This window comes from Oenanthe melanoleuca, chromosome 10 (assembly GCF_029582105.1).
Source record: "Oenanthe melanoleuca isolate GR-GAL-2019-014 chromosome 10, OMel1.0, whole genome shotgun sequence".
Lineage (NCBI taxonomy): Eukaryota > Metazoa > Chordata > Aves > Passeriformes > Muscicapidae > Oenanthe > Oenanthe melanoleuca.
In genome coordinates this window covers 5,818,436-5,840,145 of record NC_079344.1, presented here as the reverse complement: position 1 = coordinate 5,840,145, position 21,710 = coordinate 5,818,436, and the positions used below count along the sequence as shown (strand labels likewise).

The following is a 21,710-nucleotide window of genomic DNA, read 5'->3' as shown; positions in this document are numbered from 1 at the left end:
TAAAAGTTTTGGGCTTGTTACTCACACTACAAATTTGGTAAATGTGTAAAATAGGTGCTATCAGCACCTCACCAGTGCAGCAATAAACCCTGCACCCATGCCAAAAGCATGGTGCTCTCCCTCAAGGACAGATAACACTCAATTTCAAATATTCTGTTGTCTTAGAGGAACCTGTAAAAACCATTAAGTTATGAATGAATGCCAGCACTGTTACCAAGGTCAGCCAATGGCCCTGATCCAGATAAATGAAGGTTAATTGGCTTTATTTTTAAATTCTAGAGAATGTGACAGTCTGTGCAGTTTTCAACCAGGCTGAAAAGACCTCATGGGCCAGGAATTAAAAATCTGCAACTGCTTGGCAGTAATGAACTTTTAGTTCAATCCAAATCATCAAAATAGTCATTTTACATGTCGAGACATAGTTCATCTGTGCAAGTACTGAATAGCTTGATGTATGCCATTTTTCTTTCTCTTTGCTTTCACCCAATTTGAAGAATTGACAGGATTTAGCTGAGTGACATTTATCTTGTTACAGATCAGACTAACTTTAAGATTTAAAAAAAACCAAAAAAAAACAATCAGAACTCTAGAACACCAGACCTTGGAAAGTACCTTTTTAAAAACCAGGCCCACTTGGACAGTGAAATTTCAAACAGCATACTTGTTTGCTTACAAAATGTAAGTGTCTGCTTTCCCTCTCCCCTTCATTCAACCATCCTTCCAGGCTTGCACTGCAGCTTTGAAGGCAACCAGAAACATCCAGCCACGGGCACCTCACAGAACAAAACAAGCTCAAGGCAATCTGAGATGCAAGGCACTCGTACCAAGTGCCAAAATTAACAGTGCTGCAGCAAGAATAACAGCGGTGTGTTCGTCATGTGTCTGCTCCAAACAATTCTGCCTTGAAGGGAAGCAGGAGCTCAGGGCTGCCTGCACTGCTGCTGGCAGAGGACAGCAGGCAGAAGGGTCCCTGCACAGCACTGACCTGGAGTCACCCAGCAGGCTGGCCTCGGCTCGGGTTCACTGGCTGCACGTGTGTTTTGTAACACCCTGTTCTGCCTATTCTTGGAACGCCCTTTCCAGAGAACCGAGGGGACAGGGCTCGCCCCTCCAGGGCCACTTCCAGCCCAATCTCGCCTGCAGCAGCATCCTGCTCCTCGAGATAAACACAGTTTATAGCAGAGCAGAGGATCCAAGCCCTGCTCGTGTGCTCTCAAATCAGGTGACCTGTGAGTCAAGGGACAGGGCAATAAATTATTAAGAAAAACAAAACACTACACTAAAAATAGTGAACATGAGCAGCGCACGAAGAATAACAGTTTTTATCCAGCCAAAGCTCAAGGCCCTCCACAGCCTCTTTTCTATCTGGGCAAAACAAACTGACATAAGCAAAGCCAGATAAACAAATAAAACCTTACTTTAGTTCCTCCTTTATAATTCGCAACTATATATTTAATTAAAAGTAAAAAGCAGGGGGAAAAAACCCAAAAAGCTGAGTTTTGGACCAGCAGAAAAAGTATTAATGCCCAAAATAAATATCCAATGCAACTTCAATCAGAAAATATCAAAATTACTATCTTTCAAGGAAAATTGCTTCAAGATGAATTCAGCTCAGATATGCCAAAAGCTTCACTTCAGCTATGAACACTGTTCAGGCAACATTAAGGATTTGCCCACTTGTCAGGTTTAATAGATCTAATAAATTATTGTGAATGCTCAAGTTAAGCATCGGGTAAAAAAAACAAAAGGCCTTCACAAACATTCCAGAATCCAAGTGCCTGATACCCATAACTTATTTTGTCAACCCTCCCATTAGCAAAAACATTATACAGAGATTTTCTACTAGAAATCAATATAGAAAATAAATTTTGTTATTATCAAGGGATAACAATGCATAATTTTGTTGGAGGAAGAGGATTTTTTTCTAAGAGATAACAAAACAGCAAGCACAGAAGAGTAGTCAAAAAGACTTTAAATTTCCATTTAGAAATATCTGATTACATTGGCTATTACTGTAAACAGCTGGGTTTTTGCAATCACTTATCTTCAAGAGCTAATAAAAAACACATCTGAGAGATTTTTTAGCACAGAACATTTTATTCTTACCATCTGAATTAGTGGCTGATCTTGAAAGGATCAGAATCTGGCATGGGAATTCAGACAACAAGCAACCTGCCCTCTTTATCCCCAGAAAAACTTGCAAACTGGGTTCACACTACACCCTCCTTGCTAAGCTGAATCCCTAGGAAACAGCATTAAGAGACTTGTTTTTAGCATGAGCTGGTTTTTCTCTTGAGTATGGAAAAATGTTTGTCTGAAATCCAAAGATTTTCCTCAGAGATAAATTCTTGCCAGTCCAAGCTGGAAGCACGCCCTGCCAGTGGGGACCTCTGGGCTGGCACAGCCCACGTGAGTGCCACCAGAGCCTCAGGGAGCAGATGGCAGTGCCTTATCTGCCTGCCCAGGGAAGGGCCAGCACTGCCCGCAGCATTCCTCATGGAATTCCTGTCAAAAAGGCACAGATAAGGTTATGCCTCACCACCACCCAGCCGTGTAAGGCACCTCTGGTCGCTGCCTAACAGGAAACCACATTTTCCTGTTCTTCTTTGTCTCTTAAAACATCATCTTTCATAACAAGAAAATCTTTTTTTTTTTTTTTTTTTTTTTTCTTCTGCTTTCAAGATCCTCCATGGCTCACCACCATTCCTGCTGTCGCCCACTCACTGCTGCAGTAACCTGGCCTCTGATTACTTTAATCACCAGTCCTTACTCCCCCTGTTGTCCTACACTCTTGATTAAAATGACTCTGCTTTGCAGCTTCTCCATTACGGTGATAAAGGCTCGTTAGCCTGTGGGAGCACAGTTTATCTGTCTCTATCAGTATAATCCCTTTGTCTCCTCACAGCCCTCTGTTGGAAGGCATTGATTTAGCGTTTGATACTTGCATAAGGTCTGAGTTGAGGACAGTCTTTTGTTCCATGCTTGTATAATACCCAGCAAAACACGAGACTCAAGTGTGACTCTTAATTTGTATCACAGATAACAAGTAATAATCTTCAAGCAATAACTCCATGAATTTGCTTCCCTCCTCTTTTAAGTCCTCCAATGACTGAGTTACACACCTGGAGGATAAAGAAGTCCTTGCTCCATCTGACACAGCAACACAAAACGGGAAGCACAGCCTGAGAATATAGAGGATTGGTGCACAACTACATGAAGTACTTCCTTCACTCTGTATGTAAAGAAGCCACTGCTGCGGTCAAGACCCACAAGCATAGATGTACCTCACAAACAGAGCAAAAGCTGAGAAAACTGCATATTCTTAAGAGCACTGATAAACCAGACTTACACAGGTTGTTTATGCTGTATGAGAAGTGACCTGGACTCAGTTACATGCACGGCTCTTGTTCGTGGCTTCCCAAATCAAACCCCACCCTCCAGTACTTTCAGTGCCATGAGGGAGGTTTAGTCTGTAACAACAATCCTTCAGATGTCCTACACTAAAAAGAGATCTTGACACTTCTGGTTTGATTTTAACTGCAGTAGGTACAGGACCCCTAGAGTAACCTTCCCATAAAAATAAGAGAGCACTTGGGTGCTTCCAGCATCCTGCTCACACAGCCCAAGGCCAGCACCTCAGCTGCACATGGGAGTCAGGTAAGAAGTCACATCCACCCCACTGCCCACAGGCTCCTCCTCACCTATACCATGCCCAGGTCAAATGCAGGGAGCTTCCTACCCCCTGCTCCCTTTCCCCTTTGCAATGCTATTCAAGTTGCATGAGGCAATTTCCATGTGAAGTTAAATGGAAAGGATTTACAGAGATCTACTCAAATTATAAACTTTTGCATTCAAATTAATGTTTTAACTGCCAAAGTATTTCAGAGTATACAGCACTTTATTTTTTTTAGAAAGATGTTATAGGAACTAGAATATGCAAGGCCTCTAGGAATTCATATCCACTTTCTCTTAGTTTACCTTTTCTCCTTCTCCAGCTGGGTTGCTTTGCCTTCTAAAATTTATTTTAGTCATAAAAACAAGTTATCTGGAGTTTCATAAACTTTGCTAAAACTGGAGAGTAAAATGTGTTAGTTGCCATGGCATTAGTGAGGAGTTGCTGGGTCAGGATGTAGAGAACTTCTCTTGTTCTGTCTCATCATTTGCATCAGAAGTTCAGCCATCTGTTATTAACTATTCAACAACAGTCTTGCTTGTTAGCACTGCTGCTTATTATTTAAGCCTCCCCACCTTCAGCCCTTTTTAAAATCTCCTAATTAATGTGGAAATTTATCTGAGGGCTCAGTTATCTTTCAGGTAGGATGACCACCATTACTTAAACTTGGCCAATATTCTCCTTTCTCACCAAGGAAAAAGCACACACTTATGCAGACAACAACCTCTAGAAGCAGCAGCTTTATTGTTATCAATTTGAAAAGGATTTCATCAGACAGAAGATGATGTGGCTGAACTCCAAGACAGGCTGTATCCCTCCCATTTAAGCACACACCACTATACATTATCTTGCCCAAGTTCCACAAGTTCCATCCCTCAATCTTCTTTGTCCCACCTTCTTGATATTGCAAAACAAAAGTTTTGTAATTTTATTTCAGAGGACAAATGGCATCAATTCAACCATGTGCTGCTAACAAGAAAATACAGCCTTTTATCCTCTGACAGAATCTGAAATATTTGTCTACTTGCTACATACATGAAGAATACAAAAACCTTAGTTATCCATTTCCAAGCTTAGAATTTTGGAGTTAAAAGCATTTTACCTTATCTTGACTCCACTATCTTCATTTAAATCTGCACGACCTAAAGAAAAATACTGACTTTCTCTGAGTCTTATCCTAGGAAAGCAGGCCAGTCTTGTTGCTCCTCACTCATCACACCCTCAGAAGAGAGTGGGAGGCTGTACAGTGACGAAAGAGAACAATGCATCTGTTTCTTTTACTGTTCCTAAAACTCTTCACAAAAAAAAAAATAAAAATAAATCAGTACTATGAGGGGAAGGAAGAAGTCTTCAGCAGGAAGTCCTTGTTTCACTCATTTAACACCCTAACATATGCTAAGAGCACTCTGTTCACAGGTACAGCCAGTAAAACTTAGATCCTCAAAAGTGATAAAGAGGAAGAAAATTTTGAAAAATACTTATGTGGAACATGGAAAGAGTTGCAAGGCATCAGAATACTAAGTCATACATCCCAATAACAAGACAGTATTTTCCAGGCTGGTCTGTCCTTCATGATGACAAGCAGACCTGCAGTCTGTTACATGCACTAGCAATGTCAGTGCAGCAGAACATGGCTCAGAGACAGCACAGGCTGAGATGGCTTCTCACACTAAGATGAGAGATGTGATAGGTAGAATCACAAATGCATAGGATATAATGTTGGGGTTTAGAGACCCAAAACAAGAACCCAGTGTTATTACTTCTGGTTCCAAAGAGAATGATGCAACTGAACAGTCTAGAAGTGCCTGAAAAGGTTTTCCTTTCAGCATGTTCAGGAAAATTCTCCATTACAGATATTTGGCTTCACATGTGAAGGCTTGGAGCAATACATCCAGGGCTTTCTGACTATCTGACCATATCAACTTGAGAGGTTTGGTTCAACTCCAACAAGTACGTGAACACTGATGACACAACTAAGCTCAAGATAAATACAGTCATGGGGAAGAACTGTTAAGTACATTTTCTGCCTATATGCAAGGCACTGCACCTACTAATGCCACTGAGCTGCAATTTTTCCCCCAAAATAACTGAAAAACAAGAAAATAAGAAACAAACGTAAGAGTGCAAATGCACTGATAATAATAAAGCTTTTAAAGAGCATTCACAGGGAGAAGAGATAGAAACACTCAAGAATTCAACAATTTTATTTTAATGGACAAGACATTAAACATTATAGTATGCAGGTTAAGTAGGAGCTGATATTCCTACAACTTTATTACAACATCATGTCAGTTAGAAATCACACCTACAAGCTGAAAACTTCTGCAGCACTGCTGCTAGAACAGAACTAGCTATCAGGGTAATTTAAAAAGCACACAGGAAAAAAAAAGCACAGGACTTGTTTGTAAGTGTCCTCAGGTGAGGAATGTAGATTAAGAATTCCATTATTTTATCTGAAATACAGAAAAAGACAAAACAAAAAGCCTAGAGCAAACTATTTTCATAGCATCTGACCTCTCCTACTGCAGTTTCTCATTGTATTCGTCTTCTCTTTGTGCTACTTGATCTCCCAAAACTTTGATGTTACAAACCATTCATTGTCATCTAAGTGGTGGGTAATTTATCTTGTGGAACTTTGTCAGAACACGTTTGACCACCCAAAATCCTCCTAGCTAGCAAGGCTACCTCCAGCTTCAGCAGGTTTCAGTATTTGCAGTCCAAATTATTCAGAGGGTGGGGTGGAGTGAGAGGCATAAGGCTAGCAGACCAAAGGCAGAGAATGAACTTCTTCCTGAGAAATGCAAGGAGCTCTGAGAGATGAAATTGGTGATGGTGGAGCAGCATGAAGCTCCTCAGGTCATTTTTCCATTGCTATTAACCTTCACCCAAAACGCCCGCCCTTAAACGGTTAAACAGTAACCTGCAAAAGTAAAAAAGTTACAAAAGAGACAATATATGCTTCCCATCTAAAAAAAAATTCTGGGAGAGTGGCCAGGCCCATAAAATTGTTTTTAAATTTTATTTGGGAGGATAAATGAGGACATTACAACTCTCAAGCTGTGTAAAAGACTGCACACTTTAAAATGGACACCAGAGCCTACTATGCAATTTTGAACGCATAAAACAAAAGAACATTTTTGATAGTTTTAGAATAGAACTGTGTCACACAGCACAATTCAGCTATTTACAAGTTTCCACACTGTAAGTCATGTTATTAAAGCTGTAATAGTCTTCTGGTACTCTAAATGATAAAACATTACATAGGGTCAAAACTGAAAGGCTTAACAGAATTTCAGCCAAGAATCTAGTTTGTCTCCCTCTTCCCTAATATAGGGTAATTTTCCACATAGCAAAATGGCAGACTCACATATTTAAAATTTAATCTATCCAATTATGAAATTTCACTTTGTCCTCTCAAAAATTCCTTACTACTTTACAAAGCAATGCTTCAGTGATTCAAAGCCAATATTCCCACACAAAAACCTGAGAGTACACTAGTGTAATGATTCCTCCTGCCATGCCAGGAAGTGGGCAGCCAATGTCAGTAAGCTCACTTAAATTAGACTTTTAAACTTTTCTGAGGAATATCAACAAGCTCTAGACACAAGATATATATATATATATATACTTATAGTTATGCAAGTACTTGGTCAGAGCAACATTCACATTTTTAGAGAACAAGTTTGCATAAAAAGCAATGGATAATCCTCAATTCTGCATTGAGTTCAGTATAATATTAATTAGCTTTTTATACCATGTAGTTGAGCAACCAGTAAGATGCTAATTACAAATACATCTTTTTATTGCCCCCAAAGCTGACATATTTGCATCAGCTTCATTTGCCCCAAGACAAACAAGTAGTGGCAAAGGGCTGATAATGTTTCATGCATTGTTTCTAGCAGAAATCAAAATACTGTAATAGTTTCCTCCTGCTGGAGGAAAAAAAAAAAGGAGAGAGAAACTTGACCTACATAACAAGGCACAGAAGAAACTCAGTTAAGCTTCGGGGTGTTTTTGGGAGGGGGAAGAGGTTGGTTTTTTTCTCATAACAATAAGGAGTCAAACAGTTACATATGGCTACACTAACTACAACTGTTAGCACATCTGACACTTAACTACACGTCTCACTTTTAAGGCTTAAAAATCCTCCCCTCCTGTTCAGGACATTTAATACTCTTGCCCTAACAACCTAATGAACTAACCGAGTTAATTTTCAGGCTGTCTATTACTTTCCTTTAAGGGAACGTTAAAAAAGGAAAAAGACCAACCCCCGACTCACAGAAAGGAAAGGCTCAGTACACGGAAGGAAAGGAAGAATGTCTGGTTTGGGTTTCTAAAGCAGCTGTTTACAGACTCTACCGGAGAGGCAAACTTTGGTACAGTTTAGCATAGGTGGATTCCAAGTCACCTTTGTCAGACAAACACCGCCAGCAGCTGCCGAACAGTCGGAGTTCCGCAGCTGGAAGTTGTTTCACGCCCGGGCAGCCTGTCGGGGCCGGTGCCCTGCAGCCTCCCCCCGCCGCTCCGCACACCGGCCGTACACACCTTGTCCGCTCCCGCAGCGAGCCCCGCAGCGCCGGCGCGGCCGGCCGGGCGCCCACGGCATCCTCCACAAAGGAGGCAGAGTAGGGGCGCGCATAGCAACAGGCCCGCCCGCCGATTGGCCCCGCCGGGCGAGCGCCGGCCCCTCGGCCCGCCCGGCCCGGCCCCCGCGCCCGCGCCAGGTGAGCGGAGCGGGGCGGAACCACCCACCGCCGGCACCGGGGCGGGCCGGGCCGGAACCACCGCCGGCACCGGGGCGGCACTGCCCGGCCGGAACCACCGCCGGCACCGGGGCGGCACTGCCCGGCCGGAACCACCGCCGGCACCGGGGCGGCACTGCCCGGCCGGAACCAACGCCGGCACCGGGGCGGGCCGGGCCGGAACCACCGCCGGCACCGGGGCGGCACTGCCCGGCCGGAACCACCGCCGGCACCGGGGCGGCACTGCCCGGCCGGAACCACCGCCGGCACCGGGGCGGCACTGCCCGGCCGGAACCAACGCCGGCACCGGGCCCGGGCCGAGCGGAACCGCGGCCACGCGTGGGAGGGCGGCGGGCCGGGAGCGCCCTGCCCCGAGCGCCGCCGCGGGGCCTCTCGGAGTCGATGCCAAGGGACGGCGGCTCCGGGGCACGCTGGCACTGAAACACGAAATGCTGTGTCTCGGCACCGCGCTCCCCGCAAGGAAACAATCCCAGTCAGAGCAGCTGCCGCGTCTGTGCGCTGGCACCGCACACGGAATGCTCCCGCACGGCACCGCTGCGAACAGTCAGCCCGAGCTGCGGTCTGCGAGGTGATGAATATTCACATCTGGAGTGGAAAAAAGCCGCCAGCCTCTCCTGCCAGCCAGCACCAGCCAACTTCCCACTGCTCTTTTTCCACTGCTCAGCCGCTCGGGAGTGGCTCGGCCGCCTCATTCCTCCGACCCTCCTGGAGCACACAGGGAGAGCAGCATCTCGCACCAGCTCTCCTGGCACTACTTCTTACTCCAGTATTGTTACTAAATAGTTCTTACTTCATTATTTGTAATGGGTGCTCCTGAGGACTAATTTATGAGGTTGTTTCAAGAGAGTAGTCTCAAAACAGCATGTACTATTCTAGATGTAGTCTAAACAACGTACTGGCTACGTTAAACAACTTCATCCAGTTCTGACATATTTGCAAGTATTAAAGTCAGATGACAGTCACCATATTAACATAATCTGCAAAAAACCTATCTTACTCTCAGCCTAACCACATCACAAAGCAAGACTAAAACCCTTGTTCTCTAATTAGATACCACGAAACTATGAAAAGTCTGGATCAAACTAGACTACACAACCACATTCAAAATCCAGTACCACTCACTAACCCATTCAAGAGCATGGAAAACATGCCACTTCACTAAAGGACTTTTCCCCACTCACATTTTATATAACACTATCATTTAGCTGTGGTTGCAGGAAAACACAGTCTATACAACATTTTAAAGTAGACATTTTATCCGAGGAAGGTCAGTTACCTTTTAGTAGTTGGCCCATTCAGAGATCTCACATACAGATAGCACCTTAGAGAGTTAGATGCAAAACATACCATTTCATTAGTCACTGACATTCAACCTTCCTGTATATTTTACCTGTTTGCTTTCCAAGTATTTTTCCTTCATGGAACATTTAGTTCTAAAAAAATACCATCATTCACACAGTTGTCTGAAAAAGCAATTTCAGGTTTTCTTAATCAAGCAACTATCTAGCCTTTGAGAAAAGTACCCAGACGATTTTCTGTGAAATAAATAATTATGCAGTATCTACAGGAGGAATGGGAGGGATAAGAAATATTCATCACATAAGTAAACAAGGTATGTTTAGAAGTTTTGCTAACAAGAGGCAGGAGCAACAACACTCGAGTCAATTCCCACAGGGCCAGCAGAGACAGCATTCAGGAGCCACCAGCTGTTTTTACAGGCCAGCCAACAATGTTTTAGTGATGAGCAGCCATTCCTACATGATGGGCATACCTACACACCATACTGCTCCTGAACAGTCCCCTCACACTGGGCTTCTGCAGTGCAACTGCAAAGATCCTTTTCACATCAGATATTCTTCAAATACAGCAAAAGTAGGACAGCTTGTTGACACTCCAGCTTTTAAGCTTACAGTCCTAAACCAGCTGTAGGTACACAGAGCTGAGCTCTGTGCCTGTTTGTGGATGAACATCCCAGAAGTGAAAGCATCTGGCCTAATAACATACTAAATTTATAAACTGCAGTATTAGAAATTCTACCAAAACAAAACCTACCTTAAAGCACATTATTAATTTATTGGATGTCTTATGCTCCCACAAATTCCAGAGGCACAAGATACTTTGCTGAGAATAAGGTAGCACACAGAGGTGTACATAAGACTTTATGCTAGGCTGCATCCTTCATAATCATACTACTACTATCCTCACAGTTCTAACATTGTGCAAAAAGACAAGCAATAATCAAGATAACCAGACTGTATTTTAAGCCAACTTCTGCCACACATAGAATAGCACTTCTAAAAATAAAAAAGGTGAGGTCTTCATAACAATGGACTTTATCCCAACACTTCGGGAGTAAGCAGTCCTACACATTCCATAAAGCAGGAAACCAGAGCCAAGTATGGTTCATCTCAATAGTGAATTACACATCAATTCAGAGGCACTTGCCAATAGACATAATTGGCATTATCCCTACATTATAAAAAATACTCAACTTCAACCCTTGAAGGGCCATGCCAAAGCACAGGATGTCTAGTAATGAGCCAGGTCAGAATAACTCTAATTCAGATTCCAGCCCTGCCTGTGCAGGAAAAGAAAGGTGGGCATGTGACCCCTAAGGAGCAAAGCCTAAGTGACTCCACAGCACCTTATGTTTACACAGTCTAGTCATGGAGACAAGCTAAAAATAAAAATACACTTCTACTAACATATCCCTTCCTCGAAACAAGCATTTTGGATTGAGTTACTAATTTGCAGAACACAGAACCACCAAGTGCTCCCATGTATACAGTCTTATTCCCCTTCTCCCAGTACAGATGCTTGATTCTTCAGAACAAAGCTGAGGTCAGTTCTTGATGCTTGCAATGCATGCTAAAGAGATGGTCAGATATACCACTCACACTCTGTGTATAGTTTTCCTTTTACTGATGTTCAAACTCAAATTTCTGGAGTGAGAAAGGCTACATACAGTCTACAGTACATCTAGAGAAGTTGAAAGCATCAGATGCTAACAGGCCCACAAGGATCAAATGCTAACAGTCCTGCTATGATTTTCAAATTAAAAAAACAAAAACTAAAACCAAATAAAATAAAAATCAGTGTGTAACAAAGCTGCTCAAATTTCATACTAGAAACTTACACAATAATGAATTTCACCAGCTTAAAAAAAGCATCCTAAAACATTTATAAAAGGCTACTACATCTTCTCAACATGAGGATGGGATGAAAGAACATACAATGCATATCAAGCACCATAACTTTTACCTCTGGTGGATCCAAAATACTTTCTCATACGAAGTTGTTAATTCAGTGAGGCTCTCATAGGAAACATCCAAAGGCAGCACAGCAACAGCCAGTCATGACTGGCCTAAGTTTAGTGAACTTAACTGCTTGATGCAAGATGAGCCAGGTGTGCATTCTAGCAGTTTCACATTGAACTTTGCCTTCAGACATTTCCACTATTACCAACAATTCCTCCTGTTTCACCTGCATGACCTAGCTATTTGGTTTTACTCCTCACAGGGTCCTCCACACCTTGCTTGTGTTGGACGGTGTAGGCAGCCACACTGTGAGTACTGCTGCTAGTAGAGCTATGGTAGCAACCATCAGCCAGGCCCATTCTCCAATTCTAGCTCTCCAGATACTTTGTTTCTCATGCTTTCCCCACAGTAAACAAAATTCCTCTGGCGACTCAAATAGCATGTGCTTCAAAAGGAAGAAGCTGTTTCCCCTTCAAATTAAAACAAAGCAAAATCATACTTTTCACTAAAAGGCAACTCAAGTAGAAAAACTTGCATAGAAAATATACCTAAAGCTCAATTTTAAAGTCATTTACAGCAGAGAAAAAAGGGTTTACCTTTGAGCAGCATGAGTGCTGATATCAATCCCTTCAACCTTACTGCATTCCCAGTTCATGCTGATCTTCAATTTTTTCCCTGCTCAGTTCCTATTGATGGGAAACTCCCCTTTTATTACACATCACTGTAATAGTTACTGAAGTTCTTCCCTTCTTTAGCAACTATTCTCTTCTCCCCCTACTCTCAAATTCACCTACTTAATCATTCACCTACTTAAAATGTAATAAATATAGAACAAGTGAACTGAAGTCTTGAAGATTCAGAAGTTTTAAAGATTGAGATCTAATACACAAAGGAAATGCATCAGTACTTGTGACTTTACAGAAAACTACACATTAAAAAAAGTATCAGCCCAGCATGTCAAAACTTTGCTCTCTGTTAACACAGAGTTATGGCAAGTAGCCATCACAGACATTTACTCAGATACTGCTCTTACACACCCTTTCTGCCCCCCCAAGTCTGAAAACAAAGCCTTCCACCAAAGTTGCTGACCTGCCTGGAAGTGAGTTTGAGCCATGGTTTGTTTCACTTGCGTTGCTGGGCTGGTGCCCTGGCAGGGAATCAAGGAGAACAATACCTGGCAGGGGAGAAGGGCTTCCCATTGCTCTGGAAAAAAAAGCATGCTAACCACAGCAGTTCTTCCTGCACCTCTTTCTCCTTCCCTTGTCCCTCAGAAGAAACCAGCTGACACTCTACCACCTCCCATTGTGGTGCTGACTGGGCTGAGGATATGGGATAACACTTGCCACCTTCAATTCTACTGAAGTTCTCTCACTTTTTGCCCTTCCTGCCCCCATTATACAAAACAAGATGGTACTTGCACAGCATCCCGAGAAAGAAGCTTGATTTGTTGCAGTACAGAGAAGTGTGAAATATGTCCTAGAAATCCTGAAGGCTCATCAGAGGGCAAAAAGAATCCCTGCATATACAGCAAGCACCATTAAGAGGTTAAACTACCACAAGCAGTCACCTGCTCATAGACTCCCTAAAGTAGTTCACTAACCAAAATGGACTTATTTACCTACCTGGCTGCCAGGGTTCTTAATGGAAAAAAGATCACTAACTTGTGTAATGTAAAGCAGATGACATTGCTCATGTGCAACTAGAGAGTCCTTATTTCAGATATAGTCTCCCTTTTTTATGTCTCAGAAGAAAATACAACTTGTTTTTTTTCCCTTAGAAAAAGCCAACAGGTTTGGGAAATGCATTGATCATTACTAAGAGGGAAGCCTAACTGCCCCATGGTTACTGGGTACTACAGAGAGATTGCATGTAAAGAAAAGGGGTCAAACCAAAATAAATGTGCATGGGGGGAAGAGCTTCCCTTCCTGCTCTTGAGGAAACAAAGTTGTTCAGAAGATTTCTCAGTGGGACTGTTTTGTTTGCCTTTATTCATTATAAGGACTCTTCCAATCAGCAAGGACATGAAAGTGTCATCAGTATTTCATGTATCCCTCCTTGTGTGTTCAGCTGCCTCACACACAGCTCCCTCTCCAAATTATCCTCAAGAACATCCTCATCCTCCCCTATTACATCTTTGCATTTTGAGTCAATGTGATGCTGTAATACCATCCCAGACAGAAACATGAACCAGCTTTGGCCCCAAAGCTAGCACGAAAAATCACAAGCCAAAGAACTAGTCAGGCCATTTAACATAGAAGGAAATGTATTAGTACAAGTGAGTTGGTTTAGACTTGGTCAGATTAACTCTGACTTGTTAAGATGGAGAATTTTCATTACCTACATCTCAATTATACTGTTTACAAGTAGCCTTATTAAAAAAAAAATCCCTTCCAATCTCAGTACAGCTCTGATTGCAGAGCAATAACTCATGTGGCTCCAGCCACGTGCTTGTAGCTATAGTCATGCCACCCTGCACGAGACCAGCAGAAAAAGGAAGAGTTAATGAAAGCAAAGTCTTCCAAAGTCCAGCTACCTACCCAGGTACAAGAGGCAGTCTTCTGTATTTGCATTCATCCTTAACTGCCTGCTTGAGTCTCAGCACTGGTAATACAAAGGTAACCATGCAACTGTATGTGCACTTCTAAAACAATTTTAACTTAAAAACGGGCTTCTGTCTAAACATTAAATTTAAATGACCTGCAAAGACTGAACAACCTACCACCTCCTTGAAAGACAATGATGCGAGACACTTTCAAGAATCTAAAAAACATAATTTGTCAACTATCACATTGGAATGGAGATAATTACCACTATAGTTACAGTTAAACTGAAAGACCTTATGAACTAAAGGAATAGCTGGACTCTTACCTTAAATTCATTGCTAAGAAGATAAAAGGTTATGGCTATTTTTCTACCACTAAATGGCTGCTATTAGTAGAAGTTTGTCACAATAACAAAGAAACATTTTATAAACAGTGAAGCAGACAGAGCAAGATCTTTTAACAAATGTCATATATCTGGTTTGTTCTCGTCAGTTACTCTGTTTTCACAGAAGACTTCTAATTTTAATAAGCAGAATTTCATTTGGCAGCAAACTCTTGTCTCTCATGAGAATCTGTATTTATAAATGTTAGCTTATTTTTAAAAACATTTAGAAGCTGGCAGACCTCAGATCCAATAATAGTGTCAACACTGCCCTTAACAACAAAGTCCAATCTAATATGCTTCACCCCAGGGATCTGATCTGGCATGCCAAAGTTTCTCACTTCAGCAAGTAAAGAATATGGTCAGAAGGGTCAGTCTACATATTGCAAGCCTATGGGCTTGGCATATCCACAATCCCCAAAATATCCACCTAAATGCCACTCCAGCAGCATCTGTTTTACCAACAGCTAAAGACAGCTAGGATGGACAACACCAAGCAAACTACAAAAAAAATGGCAAAGTTGTTACTGGGGTGGTTCTCTCCAAGAAACACGTATGCCATGAAGAACTCACTGCTGAACAACGATGAAAGCACCCTTCCAACCCAAGAATACTTTTACAACAGAAGACTTGCCCTGCTGTCAATAGCTAGGTACAAATTGCCAAACAGGTAAGAAAACTGACATGTAAGCTGGCATTTCAAATTAAAACCTGAGAATTTCCATTATACAAATTAACATACTTGAAATTTTTTTGTGCCTAACATTTTTAAAAAGGTAAGCACCTAAAAGCTAAGAATTCTTCCAACTTAAATGTTTGAGATAGAAATTTAATAGAGTTTATATTGCCATTTTTCTGGTGCAAGGACAGAGCTGTATTGAAAGCATCTAGACTCCACCCTCAATTAAAAAGGCTTCTGTTCCTGTTCACTCATATCCTGCATCTATATATTATCTATTATCAGGATAAATCTGCTCTCCCCAAAGATTAGAGCTGGATGGCATCATGCCTCGTAAATGGAATCTGAGCACAGTACCTGTCAGTTTAGGTGGGTTGGTGGGGTCTTTCACCCTGAACAGTTTTAGGTTTTCTCTCCTTTCTAGAGTAAGCATAACTCTGGTTTATGTGCCAGCAAAGCAGGCAGCAGGAGCAGGCTCCCTGGCACACGCAGCTGGCTGCACGTGCCCGCGGCACAGCCTCTCGCCCCCGGCGCTTCCTGGGGCAGGCACAGCGTCACCCCAGCTCATCAGCACCCAACCTGCACTTACCTGTGGCAAACCAGCCCCAAGCATTGCCCAAACGCCTTTGGAGTGACAACTCCACCGAGCAGGAAGCAGCTCATTTCCAGTTTATTACTTTGTTGACTGGCTACATCATTCTGCTGTGGAAAAGTTTAAGTGCTTTGTGACATTTCACTGAGAAGATACTACAGAATTAAAGTGTCTGCACCACAGTTTAATACAGGACACTAAAACAACACTCATCCTTCTTCAATATATTTTTTCATTTCCTAATCTGCATACTCTGTAGCACATCATCTCTGCTAAAAAGTTTTCCATGACATCTTCCCCAGTTAATATAGGGCATATTTTATGCTTACAAAAACAAGGGCCTTACCCTACATCTTACATCTTCTAAATTAACAACCAACTCCACAACTGAACACACTGGTTCAGCTCACTTCCCCCAGGTCCCATGCCTCCTCATCCTTCCTCCTAAGAATCTAAATTCCGTGGCTGTTCATTAATCTCTCCTCCAGCTCTCCCCACAGATACATCCCAAAATGCCTCAGCTATGATTCCCACAGGAGGCAGTAAACACACTTTTGCTGAAACAGGAGTTACCTCTTTCCATACCAACCCACCAAGTAATGTGGCAGAAGTCCCTCAACCCAGTTACTACAAACAGACCCAGAGGCACAAATCCAAGTTTGACTTGCAAAGAAGGAAGAAGACAAAAAGCCATCTTCAGACTGCTTGTTCCTCTCTTGCAGACAGAAAGCAATTTCTGTACATTAGGATAATCTGAAGGAGGGAATTAATGCTTCAGAAAGTAAGAGAGGACTTTTTCTTGTTTAATTTGTAAGTGAAAACAAAATAGTCTCTACACAGCGAACACACATAGAGGAATAAACAAAGCAAGGCAATAAAAAAGTAAGAAAAGACTAGAATAAGGTGATAAAAAACCAGCCAGCACACATTTAGAGACAAACAAGCCTGTCCTCCTCCTTTAAGTGATCATTCATGCAATGAGGGGGAGGGAAGAGGAAGGAGCAGTAACTCCAAGCTATTTAGACTATAGTAAAACTTTTGATGTCTTGTAACATTTCCACAGTAAAATATGACTATACTGTAGATTCATCTAAACCACAAGATTTTTTCCAGTTGTGCTCTAAGTACAAGTGTACTCTAAGAGCACATAACGAGCCTTCTCAGTTTGGCAAGCTATCACCCTGACATTATGCAATGTTTTCATTAATGCTGATGGTGAAACAGTGTGTTTATACAGTTTATGAACAAAGCTGAGCTGGAAAACTTTGCAAGCACTCTGCTACAAAGTCTTATTCTGTCTTCCAAACTCAATAAACTGCTGAAGCGACCAGAAGTCATTAGATCGAAGTTCAATAGAAGCAAGAGCAAAGCTCTGTACTTGAGAAAGGAAACAGCAGTCCAAACATGCAGCACGAAGCAGCTGACTAGGCAGCTGTACTGCAGAAACCAAATCGTGATGATATCATGGATCAAAGCCAGGTAACCTGATATGTTGTTACTGCAGAAAGAAAAAAAAAAAACCAAAAAAACCCAACCAACCAAAACTAACCCCAAACTCAAACATTACTCCAAAAACATTGTATGTAAGAAAGGGAGATAAAGAAGAATTCTCCCTAGCAGCAGTGAAGCTCCGCTGAAGAAACAAGACTGCTGTATTTTAAGATGCTTCAACACTTCACTTTAAGAACAGCAGCACAGGGAAGGTAAAGCTGAGCAGCAGCCATCAGTGTTTGAGTTACTGCATTTCCTAGACAGCACAGACTGTTCTGGGAATGTGCTCAGAGCAACCCCGGTCCTTCCACACTCAAACCCACCTGACGGCTACACCCTGAGTATGCTCATGAAATACATCCTGGGAATGCCCTGTGCCTTTGCATGGCAAAAGGATAACTCCACATTTTTACCTGCACTTTCAAAGCTCTCTTCATGCTCTCCCTCACCCACAAAACTGCTCTGCAGGTTTGCTATGCAGAGCTCCATATTCTATCCCCTCCATACTGCTCTTATGTATTACATATCTGTAATTTTCCAACTTTCCCTCCTATGGAGGGAGGTAAATACATTAGGGCCAAATCCCCATGTTTTCTTCATTTCTGTCCATCCCTCTCACCTTCTTAAATTTAAACGTTTTGTAACACTTCCCACTGACAAAAATAGTTGCACATTTAGATCTCCTCTTTCTTCTCCTGCATCATCCATCTTTGCTGGTGATAACAAGAACCTTACTGGTAGTTTAGCAAAGGTTAAACCATACCTCTCCCAATGTGCCTGATCATTACAATCTCCATTGCAGTGCTGAGTTAAATTCTAACCAGAACTGCATCCCCCTGCTCCAAATCGATTCTGATATAATTATTTGTAAGAAAAACAAAAAAAAGCCAACACATTGCAAGCCTGTTTCAAGTCTCCTTCTTTATGCTTTACCTGGGGTGTGAACTCAGTCTTCTCAGGATTTGGAGGCTCTGTGGAGACGAAACCTGTGGCAAGCTGAGTGTCTGCTTGTCCTCTGCCCTTTGCTATTAATTTGCGACGACTGGAAGCAGGTGACTGCACACTTGACTGCTTGTGTCCTGTGCTTCAGCTGCTATGCAGAAAGCAGCACATGTAAACATTTGCATGAGTCGTGCCCCCTAAGAGCCTCTGTGGACCACACGTGGCATTTAGGCAGCACTTTCACAACCCCCTTTGTGCATGGTATTGCTCTATTATATTAACACACAGTCAAGCTGAGGGATCCACTAAAATGGCTGGAGACACTCTCCCACGTTTGGCAAGATCCATCACTTATTTGAAGACTTTTGTTAATTATCTTAGAAGAATTTCAAGACATAACTTCTGAAGGATTTTGCCCAGTTTGTGCTAAACACTTTATAGTGTATAAGAATCTCAATTTATTAACACCCAGCTTACAGTAAAATAAGAAAAAAACCACAAAAATACCCCAGCAACCTAATAACTTGTTTTCTGTACGAATTTGGTTCCCTCTATACTGGATTAGTTAAAAACAGGCATCTGATTACTTCTCATACAGCAACTGAAAATGTTTCCAGTGTTCTAACTCCTTCTGCCTAAAAATTAAAAAAAGGAATACACAAAGGTCATGTAGGTGTTGAACTGCTAGATCAGAACATTTTAAAGCTGCAAATATTGACTAGGGTTTTACCTGGCTATTTTTAAATATAATTTCACCCTGACAGTAAACAGTTTTCAAACTTCAGGGTCTGGTATTAAAAATCTAAAGATTCTAAAAACAACCAGCCTTGCTGCAGTAGATAGTGTGAAGGTTTAAGCAGTTAAGAAACAAGGAGGAAAGCAATGAGAAAGGCCCATTTCAAAACCATTATACTTAAACCCCATTAATTTACGATTGCTTCTATACTATCTGTGCTATCATCACACCATATAATCCTTGCAGCACATACAGACAAGAAATCCACCTAAGAGTGGTCATGTATGCAGTGTCACTATTAGCAAACATGTCATTAACAAACCTAATTAAGATGCATATGTCATGTAAGTGTTAGCATTTAATACACGAATATCTGAGCTGTATAAAAGTGTTTCTCAAAACACCAAAGTGATTATTACAGAAACAGAACATGTTTTTAAACTGAAAGCAATCAGATAATAATAGAACCATCAAAACTTTAAGAAACATAGATTATTGTTTTTAATTAATATTCGGACTACTACAATGAGCACTCATAAGATTTTCTTCAAAAAATATCTTGCTTTAACACGAATCAATAATCACTGCTCCTGTGGATCAAAATAGAAGTCATGACATATTTCCAACTCTAGGGGCATCAGCAGCTGTTGCTATACGGCAAAAGAGCTCAAGTGTTATAAACATATACGTAGACAGCCGTCTTGATTTTTCTGTAAAACCAGATGTCAGTAATCCGATAAGATGTAACCAAATAATCGTGAAAATTTTATATTTCACCACGCTTGTTATGGAATATCTCCATTGTAACTGGGGAAAAAAGCACTGTCAGTTTATAAAACAACACAGATGCAAGTTATGGTTATTTCCAGGGTGCTTTTCAGCTATATTTGGACATTTCTGAACATCTGCTGGCTTTGTCTGTCGATGCCCGATTTGCCTTTGAGCGACTGTCGCCCAGCACTGCAGGACTGTGCTGAGGAGCCGGCTGTGTCTGACACACGAACTGCAGCATTCCCACAGCACAAGCACTTCGCCACGGCGTTTGTCTGCCTTCCATCCAGCCAAGACAATGGGAAGCCGAAGGGCAGGCAGGACACGGGGCTGTAACCCCCCTTCCGCATCCCACTACCACGGCATTTCCCAAGCTCAGCCCGAGCACCTGGATTCCATCCCAGCCCCCAAAATGACAGGGGAGGGGATAAGGAAATAGAGCGATAACATCGAAACCAAACACCGGGCTACGTCTAACACGACAGACAAAACAAACAAAAAGAAATGTACCGATAAGAGGTTTACCTCGTTCCGGCTTCATCTTCCCCGGTGCCTCAGCGCGGTCCGGCAGGGCCGAGGTGCCGGGGCCGTGCGGTGCGGGCTGTCCCGCCGCGCCGTGTGTCACTCGCGGCCCCGCAGCGGGCACGGCGGGCGGGAGGCGGCCCCGCCGCTAGCGCAGCTGGGCCCGCGGGCGGGCGGCCGGGGGAGGCTGCGCGCCGGCGGCCTCTGCCCGCGCCCGGCCAGGCTGTCCTTCCGTGACACGGCGCCGCGCGGGGCTATTTATAACCTGCCGGGGGAAAAAATCCCACAACAACAGACCTCGGCTCACCCCCGGCCGCGCCGGCTCTGAGTCACCGCGGCCCCGGGCGACGGCAGCCCCTGCCGGAGTCCCCTCCCTCCTGCCCGCCCGCCTGCCCCGCGGAAGGCGGCGAGCGGCCCCCCGCCCGCCCCGTCACGGGCCGGCGGCTGGCGGCGGGGGGCTGCGCCGCACCTTCATGCCCGGCCCCGCCGCTGCCGCCCGGCTGCCGGGCCGTGCCCCCGCGATGCGCCCCGGTCACACAGGCCGCCCCGCCCGCCGAGCGCTGCTCTCCATGGCTCTGCCTCCGGCCCTGCCTCCTCCTCCTCCTCGCCGCTGACTAACTCCCCTCCTCTCTGCCGGGCACTCCCCGCCTCCCACCGAGCGGGGCACACACATCACAGCCCGGCGGCGGGCAAAGCAGAGCAAAGCAGGGCAGGGCGAGCCAGGGCAGCGCAGCTCAGCCGCCAACGGGGGCACCGCGACCCCCGGCGCCAGGCCCGCGGGCCCCGCTGCGCGCCCGCCCCGCACCGCCCCATCCCGCCCCGGGGCGGGCCCGCCCGGCCCACGGGCCCCACGTGCCCGCGGCGGCCAATGCCCCGCGCCGCCGCCCCGCAGCTCGGTTGTCACGGCAACAGCGCGGCCGCGGCTCGGCCCGGTCCCGCCCGGGAGCGCGGTGCCCGCTGCCCGGGGACACCCGTGCCTTGCGCTGCGAGCGGTGCCGCTGGCTCTGCGCAAACCCTTCGCCCTAACCCCCCCACCGAGTGTTTTCCGTCCGCCCCGGGGAGGGGAGCGGCCCTCGCTCACTCACCCGGCTCCGACGGGGCCTGGCGCGGGCGAGGGGCGCCGTCAGCTGCTGGCCCTGTCCGCCACTCACACGGGCCTCCCAGGCTGGCTCCGTGTCCCCGCAGGAGCCCGAGCCCGAGGCCGCCGGGGCTTAAATAAATGCACGAGTGCATGGGCGGCCGCAGAGCGGCGATCCCAGGTGTGAAGTGCCCGCTCCGCCCGGGCTGCGGGGCGGGAGCAGCTCGCTGCTCGGCGCTCACTTCACACTGATAACTACATTGTGCCGAGGAACAATGGAG

At 44.3% G+C, this 21,710-nt stretch overlaps 1 protein-coding gene across 5 annotated transcripts in view; it reads right to left on the bottom strand.

Annotated features, from left to right (window-relative positions):
* ATOSA (atos homolog A) overlaps positions 1 to 21,128 on the bottom strand; it is a 46,453-nt gene extending 25,325 nt beyond the window's left edge. For 2 of the 5 annotated variants that reach the window (XR_008841303.1, XM_056499653.1), the window contains exon 1: positions 8,219 to 8,286. Coding sequence is in view for 3 of the 5 variants with exons in the window: in XM_056499653.1 (XP_056355628.1) it covers positions 8,219 to 8,279 (61 nt within the window). In the remaining 2 variants the exon portion in view is untranslated. Of the gene's footprint in view, positions 1 to 8,081; positions 8,302 to 20,354; positions 20,778 to 20,820 lie in introns of those variants that run through there. The other 3 variants (XM_056499655.1, XM_056499654.1, XM_056499656.1) reach the window with 3 other exon arrangements.
* Between the last annotated feature and the right edge of the window lie 582 nt (positions 21,129 to 21,710).